Consider the following 13,978-nt stretch of genomic DNA (forward strand, 5'->3'; position numbering starts at 1 on the left):
TCAGATCTCGGTACACTTACATCTCGGCCCAGATCCGCCACAGACATGGCGACGTGGATTAGCTTAGTAAGTAGATCTCTCTCTCTCTCTCTCTCTCTCTCTCTCTCTCTCTCTCTCTCTCTCTCTCTCTCTCTCTCTCTCTCTCTCTCTCTCATCTGATTTGTTCAACTTAGGACGTCAATTTACTAAAATGGATTTTGAAAACAACCAAGTGATTATAAAAGTGGTCTTGTAAATGTCAAAAAACTTCAAAGAAATAGTGGAGTTTATGGTAAACTCTCGTATTCTGGTTAAACGTTTACTCTCTCATTTACAGTATTATTCTTCTTCAGCCAAATAACAATTTTCTTTCGTGTCCCTAAGTATTTTCATAATATTAACTGACACTCGAGAATTCTGAAGGTAATAATTTACCAATCATATATTGATTTCCAGTTGTGTGTAAAAAGAAATTCCAAATATTTCAGCAAATAGAAATCTTCTTTAGAAAACTAATCCCACCATTGAATTTAACACACTTACTTCTTAACTGTCTTCGTTGACACATCTCTCTCGCTCTGCTCTGCTATACATTTCTGCCTCGAGGTGAAACTTACACAAACTTCGGATTTTAGAAAAGAATATATCTCATGCACACACTCAGACATACATATAACTCACTGCGTGAAAACATCCGTATTCTTAATCCCATTTCAAATAAAATAGTGTGCTATGTGCAACATGTCCACTGATATGATAGGATGCTCTGAATTCTTTATGACAATATCTATGTTAAAATTAACAATCAATAATCACTGTCTCTAACAAAGTGATGCTTTTCCTTCCCTGCAGGTGGTGTTGTCCTTGGCGGTGGTTAGCACCCTGAGTTTTCCACAGCCAGATGCCGAGTACAAAATCCCCACTGTGGGACTGGGATCTCGCTCCCAGTATTATGTACTACACTCTGATGGCACCTTCAAATATGGCTACGATTCAGGAGACGGCCTTTATGAACAGTCAATGGCACAGGCTCCTGGAGAAGTCTCTGGAGCATTCGGTTACAAAGACGCTACAGGAGCTGATATTAAGCTTGAATACACAGCTGACGAACGAGGATTCCTCCCTCGCGGAGGACACCTGCCTGTGGGACCTGACAGTGATTTTGGAGCAAAAGTAAGAGGAGCATCTACTGCAGCCGCTAGTAGTCCTGTTATTCCATACAGTGCTCCATCTCCATCACCTGCTGCGACTCTTGCACCAGTTGCTCCCCTAGAATTTGCAGAAATTAGAAGTTCTGCTGGAAGTGATGGAAGTTATAGCTTCGGATATGATACCTCTAGCAGCTCCCGCTCAGAATCTGCCGATTCTCGTAACTCGGTAACAGGACAGTACTCTTTTGTTGCGGATGATGGAGTCAATCGTGCAATCAATTACATTGCAGGATCGGACACTGGTTATATTGCCGAAAGAGATTCACTTCCTATTGGGCCTGCCGTCCCTGGGGCTGAGAGTGGAATTCCTACTGGAAAGATTCTTCCCATTCTTACAGAAGATGAAGCTAATGCCCTGGCTGCAGCCACATCCTCTACATCCTATACTGCTACTCAAACACATTCAGCACCCTCTGCATCATCCACCTCCTCAGCTGCACAATCTCCAGCATTTAAAACTGTTGCTGGTACTAAGTCAACAACCACTGGATCAAGAGATGCCTCTTATTCCTTCAGTTATGACGCAGGAGATAGTGCCCGATCTGAAAAAGCCGATGCTGACTTGAATGTTGTAGGAACTTACAGCTTTGTTCCTCCAGAGGGACACAGGCTTACTGTCAATTATGTTGCGGGATCAGCTACTGGTTTTGTTGCTACAGGAGAACACCTTCCAGTAGCTCCTGATGATGATTTTGGTTCTAAAGCTAGCGGAGTAGTCCCTTCACCAGCAGTAAATGTTTACTCTTCTAATCCTGCTCCAACAGTAACAGCTAAAAATATCATTGCTGCACAAACTCCTGTCGAAGTGGCTCAGGTAAGAAGCTCTGCTAGTGATGATGGTAGCTATAATTTTGCTTATGAGACATCAAGCAGCTCTCGTTCAGAATCTGCTAATGCTCAGAACTCTGTTGATGGACAATATTCTTTCGTTGCTGATGATGGAATTAATAGAGCAATCAAATACACTGCTAATGCAGAGACTGGCTACATTGCTGAAGGAGATTCTTTACCCGTTGGTCCTCCAGTCCCTGGAGCAGAGTCTGGCATTCCCACAGGAAGAATATTTCCTATTCTCTCAGAGGAGGAAGCAAATGCTTTAGCTGCAGCCACTTCTGGATCTAGCTCTCTGCGTGCAGCACCACAAAAAGGATCATCTGCTGTTGCTTATACTGGTACCGCTTCTCTTACCATGACTGCTGGTGCTCGTACTTCTGATGCCTCCTATTCTTTCAATTATGATGCAGGTGACAGTGCACGTTCTGAAAGTGCTGATGCTGACCTCAATGTTCAGGGCTCTTATAGCTTTGTACCACCTGAGGGTCACAGACTCACTGTCAATTACGTAGCAGGATCGGATACTGGCTTTATTGCTACTAGAGATCATCTTCCAGTAGTTCCTGATGCTACTTCTGTAACAGGAGTTGACGGAAAAAAACCTGTCACCAGTGTAACAGCATATTCAGCTCCTAGTTCTTTTTCACCAGCAAAGGCTCCAGCCTCAATAAGTGCTGTGGCTCCTGCACAGGTTGCACAGGTACGAAGTTCTGCTGCAGATGATGGAAGCTACAGTTTTTCTTACGAAACCGACAGCAGTTCTCGCTCAGAATCTGCTGATGCTCACAATTCTGTTACTGGACACTATTCATTTGTGGCTGATGATGGAATCAACAGGAAAATCGACTACATAGCTGGTTCTGAGACTGGATACATAGCAGAGGGAGACTCTCTCCCTGTTGGACCTCCTGTTCCTGGAGCTGAGAGTGGAATTCCTACCGGACGAATCCTGCCAGTTCTTTCTGAAGCGGAAGCCAATGCTCTTGCAGGAATTAGTACTGGTAGTGGAACAGTCCCTCTTTTGAAGGCAAGTGGTACCAGTGGTGCATCAGCAGCTCCCGCTGATGCTTCATATTCCTTCTCTTTTGCTTCTGACAGTTACTCTCGAAATGAAGAAGCTGATGCTGAAGGAAATGTAGTTGGTTCATACACTTACGTGGATGAAGAAGGAAATGAACATACAGTTAAGTTTGTAGCTGGTCGAGAAACTGGTTTCCTACCAGAAGGATACCCTTCACCCAGTCCTGCTAGTGCTGCACAAACTTCTGCTGCTTCCCCTCCAAGGACTGCAGCTGCTGCAGCTACTGCTGTTACAGCATATACAGCACCATCCCCTGCTGCAACCTCACCAGCTAGAACTGCAAGCCCATCTTCACCACAGAGATCATCGCTGTCAGCAGGTCACTCAAGTCGCGTGGTTGGCGACGTTCTCCTTCATCAGTACGACACCGTGAACAGGGATAAATATGGCTACGTCTTCACTGCACTTCGTCGCTAATGTTGAAATATTTCTATTAAATTCCATTGCTCAAAATTACTAACTATCTTTAAACTTCACCCATTACAGAAATAATATCTTTGATATCATTTTAATTTTTTTTCTAAATCAAATTCAAAATCAAATGTCTTCTATCATTTTTATCACAACTTTATCAATGACTTTGGACCCCTTAAGGACTAAGCACGTCTTGAGAGCTTCCTCTCAGTAGTGTTGTACATAGTTATCACAATTTCTCACAAAATGTAATCCAGCGACAAGCAAAGTGAAAAAAAAATGTTCATAAAAAGAAAGCAACTAACAAAAAAAAAAAAAAATCATGAACTATTTTTTTCTTCAAATAAAATGTGTTCGTTTACACAGTCGTTTCCTCTGTGCCTTGTAAAGAAGTTCCATTTGTTTTTATATAAACGAGAATAAAAGGAAAACCTTGACACGAATTTTATTTCATCAATATATTCAATACAATTATGATTCTGTTCTTCTCTAATCTGAAGGTTAACTATATTTTCACAATTGTTTACATTTAACATTCTACAAGTTAAAATATTACTCTCATTAGAATGGACTAAAGAGTCCATAATCTTCTATAAATTCAAGACGTGTTTGTTACTTCTGTCTAGAATAAGTCAAGGGTCATTACTTCATCATCACCAACTTGACACTAAGATTAAAAGTTATAAGATAACGGAATCTTTCACCTTTCAGTGTATAAGAAATTCGTCTCTATGGCAATATGTTAACAATATGTTATTCAAAAGAATGAGCTATCTTTCCCCTAAAGATATGAAAGAAATGGCTTAATAGCTACATTGAAAAGGGAGAGATTTAAGTCAAACAATTTCTGCTGCAGTAGATGTGTGTTTGAAAATCACAATATTAATTGTATGTTTGAGTTGAACGTTAACTCCAATAGGCCATAGAAATACTTATGTTCTTCTAACAACTTAAGAATGAGGGAACAAACTGGAAGAATTTAAGCATGCTGATTAAAATGGACTTCAGATTTTATTACCTCCGCCAACGAAGTTGGATGGAGGTAACGTTTTATCCCCTGTTTGTGTGTGTTTGTTTGTGAACAGCGTCCTGGTCACAATTTTTATCGAAGAGTAATAAAACTTGCAGGGATTAACTATTATGTAAAAATCAAGAAATGATTAGATTTTGGAAGGTCAAGGTCAAAGGTGAAGGTCACGCTCAAGCAAAATACCAATTCACGTAATCAGCCACAGGTTTGGACATCGTTATCACAGAGACTTCAAACTTGGTTCATATTTGAGTGTATAAAAATCCCACCCAATTAATGCATGTTAAGGTCAAAAGTCAAGGTCAATGTTAACTTCCAGCTAATGGTCAAGAAATGAGTTGCCGCGGCGGAGGTCTGCGCTCTACTAAGTGCCCCTCTAGTTTGTACTGTATTTGGAAAATCTCCAAACAATTTGCAAGGTATCTCGTCCAAAAATCAAACCTTTTTTTGTCCTGATTAGATTTTCTAACGAATCCGAATTGCTAATAACTTATTTAACCTTAACATGTTTTTATTTAATTCATTAATTGGCAAATTATAATAACATGAGAGATTTTTATAGAATTACTTACAAGTTGACAGGGTTCTTGGCTCTGAATAACTCGCATGTGTCATCTCATCTCAAAATAGGTATCGAGTTGGGATGACGGGTCTAAACTCAAATGATCTGTTGTGGTAAATTACAGAACAACCACATCATATAATTCACCAAAAAGTGAGTCTGTATATCCTGATGTACTAGAGCAAGGTTATTGTTGATCTAAAGCCAGAAAGCCTTAGAGGTTGGACCGTCTTTTTAGAGGATGAAATCTCAAGGACCGATACATTGGTTCTCAGTCTTCACACTGAAGCTGGGTTGAAATACTCCCTGGATAGTACACCATTCAACTGATGAGAGTCACAGTTACAATATGTACACAGATAATCCAATTCTGAAATGGAACTGGAATGTCTCAACACAGAAATCAAAGTTGATGGGTATGTATCATACTTAAGTCTAACTCACATGCCTATGGAGTTGTGGTCTATGTCCAAACTGGAAAGAACTAAGCTATTGAGAGTGAAAAGTTGAGTTACAACACTTGAGGCCTCAGCTGATGTTCCTTTTGATTCTATCCAGCTTAAAAATCAGTGTTTTCAAACCATTACTGCAGCTATGATGCCTTTTTTTCTGATACAGGGAACCATCAAGGAACTATTACGAGTATATAACTGCCTTTTCTGACATCCTTCATTTTAATGCAGACAATTTTTGCACCATTGGCTTCAAAATGTTAGAACATAGTACGGCAAGCTCTGCAACCTAACAATGTTAATATTACCTGCTACATTTTGAGGTGGAATATGATTCCTTAGCTTCCTTTGATGCATATTAAAATTCTTGATCCCAACCAAAGGTTCTCTTACTCACTTGACGCTGTTTAAAGTCGCAAAATATACAAAAAGTTGATTTAGTTACAGTTCTACCATTACGAAGAAATAACCTTCACTGCAAATAGTCATTTCTATATAAGCTTAAATACATTATTATTTCAAACAAAAAAGGAGATTGAGAGATATGAAGATATTTGAATATTAGGAACCATGAAAGAAGCACACTTTAGAAAACCTATTACAAAGTCCAAAAACTTCTATGCCTAATCCATACAATTCTACACATAAGCTATCCAATGATTGGAATAGCTTTTAAACTTTAAACAATGATCTTTGTGTTGAAAATACTGCTCTAGTTATTAAAGCATCTACAGTAGTTCTATGTACCTCTCCACTGAAGCAGTAAAATCTTGTTTCTACTAAAAAAGCTCAAAGTTACATCAAGAACCCAGTGTTCTTTTCTATCTATTCTGGTTTGAAAATCTATGGAAGAATGCAGAGTTCCTTACGGCAATGTGTGTGGTTGAAGACTACTGGACAATTCCAAACGTGAAATCCCATTGGGCTTATTGATTGTCCCTTTTCCAAAACAGAAAAAAACAATGGCATACACGTGAAATTCACTATTACTAAACCAAGAGTTGTGTTGGCTACTGGAAGCGTCCCTTATGCTGATCTGCTGGACTTTGGTTTGAGACCGTCTCAAGTTCGCTAGGTTCCTATAGTGTCTGCAACATTAACACCCTTGTGAGCTAAGGATATATGCAGTTTGAGGGAGCCTACTGCCATATCCTGGCACTCCCTGGATCTAGCTTGGGGAAAAAGGGACTTGGGCGCTGATAATATGCATATTTGGTCAGTCTCTTGGGCATTGAAACTGTCCCTTGCCTCTGTCAACCATAGGTGACCTTTAAACCAAAAAATATTGCTTGAAACCTGCCCTTCTGATTTTGCACAAATGCTGTCCCCCTTATTACGTACCCTTCAGAGATATGCTATCTTGTTAAAAAACCACCCTTCAACGAACTACTTCTCTATATATGCTTAAATTGCCTTTGAGGAGCATAGGGAGTCTTCCTGTATAAAGACGTAGTTGCTAAGAAGACCACATGTGATGAATTGTATTTGTACATCACAATAAACATGTCCAGATGCTTCCATGTAGTTAGAAACTGCTATGTGTTGGCACATAGCCAAACTTCCCTTTCTTGTGACCCAATTACTGTCAGAAAGGGAATCCTCTAAAGGAAAGCAGGTGCCGGTTCAGTATGTGGCCTACCTTTCGAATATGGCCGCCGATTTTCTATCTGTTTTAGTATGTGGCCTAACCTAACCTAACCTAACCAAACCCAAACTAAATAACTTGGAAAATGATTAAGTTTATAATCACAAATATATCTTAAAAATGATATTCGATAAGGAATTGATGATAGATATCTCTATAATCACCGGATCTTTCTTTATTGATCAAGGCAATTGTTATGAAAGAACACTGAACACCTGTTGCTACTGCAGGGAAGATTTCAAGACTAGCAGATATACCTTATAGCACTTTTTATGACTTTCAATTTCCTTAATTTGCAAGAGACGTCCCTTTCAATTACCTTGTTTAGTTTCTTCTGTTAAATTTAAAACACCCAACCGAGATTTAAACTACCCAATATGCTCTTTAAAATACACTTTCACATTTTATTGACCTTAAGACATCTTTTTCCAGAAATACTTATGAATAATTTCAAAACGAGAGAGAGAGAGAGAGAGAGAGAGAGAGAGAGAGAGAGAGAGAGAGAGAGAGAGAGAGAGAGAGAGAGAGATTGCTAAACACACCTCAGTGTTTCAAAATTAAGATTATTAAAATGTTCAGCCATTTTGTATTTTGGATAATAATAATATTTGGGTCTCGGTACAGAACCACATAACAGGATAAAGTAAATATAGTGTAATTAATTCTCTCATGAGGAAAGTGATTCCATCTAGCGACCGTTGGTAGAAGCTAAGATCTCTTCTCTTCTCAATCACATATATGCAAACACTAATTAAATAAACATACTTCTATATACATATATTACAACTAGAACTGTAAAAAAGAGTAATTGGGCAATTCCTTGAATAACTCGACTGAAGGACCTAAACCCAACCCCTTCCCCACCCCAAGGACCAGCCCCCTCCCTGATCTCATTCCAGGATTGCAAGAGAACTTGCTTATGATGGTCATCTTCAATGCCAAGCGAACGAACACACGGACAAACGAACGAACAAACGCGACCAGGACAGGTATAAAAGGCTAAAGTAAATCAGATCTCGGTACACTTACATCTCGGCCCAGATCCGCCACAGACATGGCGACGTGGATTAGCTTAGTAAGTAGATCTCTCTCTCTCTCTCTCTCTCTCTCTCTCTCTCTCTCTCTCTCTCTCTCTCTCTCTCATACATACATACAAAAATATATGATTACATAAACTTTGATTTCTGAAAATAGATTTTGAAAAAAAAGCAAGTGATTTTAAAAATGGTCTTTTAAATGTCAAAAACATGTCAAAGAAATGATGCTTAGTGACAAACTATGGAGTTTTTGGTAAACTCTAAACTCCAGAATTTTGGTTGAAATTTTACTCTTCTTACCACTATTCTTCTTCAGCCAATTATATTTCCTACCCTTAAATTTTTTTCTTTCTTGTTAGTGACAATTAAGAATACAAAAGGTAATCATTTGCTAATCAGATATTGTTTTCCATCTTTTTGTAAACGAAACAAAAATATTATTAATCCAACCAATGGAATTCACCAATTGCTTCCTTAGACTCTTCGTTAACCTTTCTCCCTAGCTCTTATCTGCCAAACAATTCTGCTTCCAAGTGGGACTTTACCAACTTCTAGCTTTTAAAACAGAATACAAATCATCCACACACGAATATACACATATAACCATTTCTGTGTAAGAACATCCCATTATTATGGTATGTTCAACACACATACTGGTGTGATACAATGCACTGAATTCTATATGACCTAATATAAATGCTAAAATTAACAATCAATAATCACTGTCTCTAACAAAGTGATGCTTTTCCTTTCCTGCAGGTGGTGTTGTCCTTGGCGGTGGTTAGCACCCTGAGTTTTCCACAGCCAGATGCCGAGTACAAAATCCCCACTGTGGGACTGGGATCTCGCTCCCAGTATTATGTACTACACTCCGACGGCACCTTCAAATATGGCTACGATTCAGGAGACGGCCTTTATGAACAGTCAATGGCACAGGCTCCTGGAGAAGTCTCTGGAGCATTCGGTTACAAAGACGCTACAGGAGCTGATATTAAGCTTGAATACACAGCTGACGAACGAGGATTCCTCCCTCGCGGAGGACACCTGCCTGTGGGACCTGACAGTGATTTTGGAGCAAAAGTGAGAGGAGCATCTACTGCAGCAACTGGTAGTCCTGTTATTCCATACAGTGCTCCATCTCCATCACCTGCTGCTGCTCCAGCAGCTGTTGTTCCACTAGAATTTGCAGAAATTAGAAGTTCTGCTGGAGGCGATGGAAGTTATAGCTTCGGATATGATACCTCTAGCAGCTCCCGCTCAGAATCTGCCGATTCTCGTAACTCGGTAACAGGACAGTACTCTTTTGTTGCGGATGATGGAGTCAATCGTGCAATCAATTACATTGCAGGATCGGACACTGGTTATATTGCTGAAGGAGATTCACTTCCTATTGGGCCTGCAGTCCCTGGAGCTGAGAGTGGAATTCCTACCGGAAGGATTCTTCCCATTCTTACAGAAGATGAAGCTAATGCCCTGGCTGCAGCCACATCCTCTACATCCTATACTGCTCCTCAAACACATTCAGCACCTTCTGCATCAGCCACCTCCTCAGCTGCACAATCTCCAGCATTCAAAACTGTTGCTGGTACTAAGTCAACAACCACTGGATCAAGAGACGCCTCTTATTCCTTCAGTTATGACGCAGGAGATAGTGCCCGATCTGAAAATGCCGATGCTGACTTGAATGTTGAAGGAACTTACAGCTTTGTTCCTCCAGAGGGACACAGGCTTACTGTCAATTATGTTGCGGGATCAGCTACTGGATTTGTTGCTACAGGAGAACACCTTCCAGTAGCTCCTGATGCTGATTTTGGTTCTAGAGCTAGTGGAGTAGTCCCTTCACCAGCAGTAAATGTTTACTCTTCTAATCCTGCTCCAACCGTAACAGCTCAAAATACCATTGCAGCACAAACTCCTGTCGAAGTGGCTCAGGTAAGAAGCTCTGCGAGTGATGATGGCAGCTATAATTTTGCTTATGAGACGTCAAGCAGCTCTCGTTCAGAATCTGCTAATGCTCAGAACTCTGTTGATGGACAATATTCTTTTGTTGCTGATGATGGAATTAATAGAGCAATCAAATACACTGCTAATGCAGAGACTGGCTACATTGCTGAAGGAGATTCTTTACCCGTTGGTCCTCCAGTCCCTGGAGCAGAGTCTGGTATTCCCACTGGGAGAATATTTCCTATTCTCTCAGAGGAGGAAGCAAATGCTTTAGCTGCTGCCACTTCTGGATCTAGCTCTCTGCGTGGAGCACCACAAAAAGGATCATCTGCTGATGCTTATACTGGTACCGCTTCTCTTACCAAGACTGCTGGTGCTCGTACTTCTGATGCCTCCTATTCTTTCAATTATGATGCAGGTGACAGTGCACGTTCTGAAAGTGCTGATGCTGACCTCAATGTTCAGGGCTCTTATAGCTTTGTACCCCCTGAGGGTCACAGACTCACAGTCAATTACGTAGCAGGATCGGATACTGGTTTTATTGCTACTGGAGATCATCTTCCAGTAGCTCCTGATGCTACTTCTGTAACAGGAGTTGATGGAAAAAAACCTGTCACCAGTGTAACAGCATACTCAGCTCCTAGTTCTCTTTCACCAGCAAAGGCTCCAGCATCAATAAGTGCTGTGGCTCCTGCACAGGTAGCCCAAGTAAGAAGTTCTGCTGCAGATGATGGAAGCTACAGTTTTTCTTACGAAACCGACAGCAGTTCTCGCTCAGAATCTGCTGATGCTCACAATTCTGTTACTGGACACTATTCATTTGTGGCTGATGATGGAATCAACAGGAAAATCGACTACATAGCTGGTTCTGAGACTGGATACATAGCTGAAGGAGACTCTCTCCCTGTTGGACCTCCTGTTCCTGGAGCTGAAAGTGGAATTCCTACCGGACGAATCCTGCCAGTTCTTTCTGAAGCTGAGGCCAATGCCCTTGCAGGACTTAGTACTGCTAGTGGAGCAGTCCCTCTTTTGAAGGCAAGTGGTACCAGTGATGCATCAGCAGCTCCTGCTGATGCTTCATATTCCTTCTCTTTTGCTTCTGACAGTTACTCTCGAAATGAAGAAGCTGATGCTGAAGGAAATGTAGTTGGTTCATACACTTACTTGGATGAAGAAGGAAATGAACACACAGTTAAGTTTGTAGCTGGTCGAGAAACTGGTTTCCTACCAGAAGGATACCCTTCACCCAGTCCTGCTAGTGCTGCACAAACTTCTGCTGCTTCCCCTTCTAGGACTGCAGCTCCTGCGGCTACTGCTGTTACAGCATATGCAGCACCATCCCCTGCTGCAACCTCACCAGTTAGACCTGCAAGCCCATCATCACCACAGAGATCATCGCTGTCAGCAGGTCACTCAAGTCGCGTGGTTGGCGACGTTCTCCTTCATCAGTACGACGCCGTGAACAGGGATAAATATGGCTACGTCTTCACTGCACTTCGTCGCTAATGTTAAAATATTTCTATTCAGTTCGATTGCTCTTATTTCTAGTTATCTTTAAACTTCACCCATTACAGAAATATTCTCTTTGATATCATTTTAAATTTTGTTCTAAATCAAATTCAAAATCAAATGTCTTCTATCATTTTTATCACAACTTTATCAATGACTTTGGACCCCTTAAGGACTATGCACGTCTTGAGAGCTTCCTCTCAGTAGTGTTGTACATAGTTATCACAATTTCTCACAAAATGTAATCCAGCGACAAGCAAAGTGAAAAAAAATGTTCATAAAAAGAAAGCAACTAACAAAAAATAAAAAAAAAACTCATGAACTATTTCTTTCTTCAAATAAAATGTGTTCGTTTACACAGTCGTTTCCTCTGTGCCTTGGAAAGATGTTCCATTTATGTTTTTATATAAACGAGAATAAAAGGAGAACCTTAATACGAATTTTATTTCATCAATATATTCAATACAAATACTATTCTGCTTTTCCCTAATCTGGAGGTTAATTATGTTTTCACAATTGTTTACATTTAACATTCTACAAGTTAAAATATTACTCTCATTAGAATGGACTAGAGTGTCCATACTCATTTTAAGAACATACAGACAAATATCAGTCTCAAATGTATCCTTGGTTACTGCATTATTTTTGTAGCAATTAGCTGGTTACAGGTGATTATAGCACCCAGACTTACTATCGGGTTACGACCTAGATCCCGCTAACCCCCAGCTAAATATATGATCCTGTTGGAACATATTTAATCATGGGTAACACCTCTTGTGTATCTGACAAGGGAACCCAAAAAGCAATGATCCTCATATGAATTTTTCTATATGAGCATTTTCCAGTACTTTTTAAAACTATAATAAATGAGTAAAAAAAAAAAAAATATGGATATCACTATTCTATTGCATGGATGATGAACCTACAGTGGGTCAAGCTATAAAAGGATAACTAAAATCTTATAAGATGGTATATATTTTTTAAGAAAAATTTAGAAAAAAATAATATCCTATAATGGTAAAAGATATCATAGTTGCAGACACTGTATGCGTCCACAACCACTACGACAATCCCTTACATTGACAAAAAGATAAAAGTTAGTATACAATCTAAACACCAGAGAAACCCGTTTCCTTTGACCCACCATCAGACAAGACCGTCAACAGCAAAGCAAATTATACCAGGGGACCTTCACAAAAAAATAAGGAAGATGCAAACCTCCATGGGCACTTCATTAACAATTTGCAAATAATAAGAGTGGGTGAAAGCATGGAATGGAAACATAATCACACAAGCACAATTGTAATTACACCCACTACAGCTGTTTGCCTGTGTCACAGCTGCCACTAGCATGCACTCTTGTTGGAATATCAGTTGTGCCATTTTGTTTCTCTGGAGTAAAACTTTGATAAAACTTTGACCGACAGTTCTTTGGCACCTCGTAACCCTCAAGATATCAAAACACCTATTCATCTACACATGACGGGGTAAGCCGAGTATACACCCCACTCAGATAAGACTGATAGTCTACGAGTCATAAACTACACTTTTGGATTTACCTTCTTTCAGCACAAGCTAATATCTCTCACCACTGACTCATACATAAGTAGGCAAACTAAAGGTGTTCAACTCCTTGCCTTGGGATTGTACACTGGATCTAAACAGTACCAGAGCACAATTTGTGTAAAACACTTTGGACCACAGTACAAAAGTTACTGAAATATTAGTGTCTGACGTCCAACATGTTGGTAGGCCTGATGTTGGGAGGTGCCACAGAAGATCTACTATTGATATTTCCTTATCAATATATAACATATGGAAGTGTTTCTAGAAACTGCATTTGGTCATACACAATGTGAAACTGGTAATTTATCAAGACAGTGACTTTTGGTTTCAGTAGAGCGACATCAAAGGGAACTAAGGAATACCTTCCCAACTCTTAAATGTAGTTGGTAATATCACCATTGCTAGATTGTAGAGCTTGTCGTATTATGTTCAAACGTTCTTGAAGTCTATGGTGTATGGATTTGTGGCATTAAAACTAATGATGTAAAAAGGGCTAGTTATATAATAGTTCCTCGATTGTTGTGTGTCAGACAAAAGGCATCATAGAAGTAGTAATGGATTGAAAACCCTTTGATTTTTCAGCTGGATAGAATCAAAAGGAACTTAGCTGAGGCCTCAAGTGTTGTGAATTGACTTTTTACTCTCAATAGCTTATGCTTTCTCCGTTTGGCCATACACACCACTCCACGGACAAAGGAATTTAGACATGAGTAT

The 13,978-nt window shown here is 39.9% G+C and overlaps 2 protein-coding genes across 2 annotated transcripts; both read left to right on the top strand.

Moving 5' to 3' along the window:
• Positions 1 to 4,012, top strand: LOC137650531 (pneumococcal serine-rich repeat protein-like). Its single transcript, XM_068383757.1, has 2 exons — positions 1 to 66; positions 832 to 4,012. The coding sequence occupies exons 1-2, from the start codon at positions 46 to 48 to the stop codon at positions 3,520 to 3,522; spliced, it is 2,712 nt and encodes a 903-aa protein (XP_068239858.1). The 5' UTR covers positions 1 to 45; the 3' UTR covers positions 3,523 to 4,012.
• A 4,230-nt stretch (positions 4,013 to 8,242) lies between these two features.
• On the top strand, positions 8,243 to 12,130 carry LOC137650542 (pneumococcal serine-rich repeat protein-like). Its single transcript, XM_068383764.1, has 2 exons — positions 8,243 to 8,283; positions 9,005 to 12,130. The coding sequence occupies exons 1-2, from the start codon at positions 8,263 to 8,265 to the stop codon at positions 11,693 to 11,695; spliced, it is 2,712 nt and encodes a 903-aa protein (XP_068239865.1). The 5' UTR covers positions 8,243 to 8,262; the 3' UTR covers positions 11,696 to 12,130.
• Positions 12,131 to 13,978: the final 1,848 nt, after the last annotated feature.

The sequence above is a fragment of the Palaemon carinicauda genome, chromosome 1 (genome assembly GCF_036898095.1).
Source record: "Palaemon carinicauda isolate YSFRI2023 chromosome 1, ASM3689809v2, whole genome shotgun sequence".
Taxonomy (NCBI): Eukaryota; Metazoa; Arthropoda; class Malacostraca; order Decapoda; family Palaemonidae; genus Palaemon; species Palaemon carinicauda.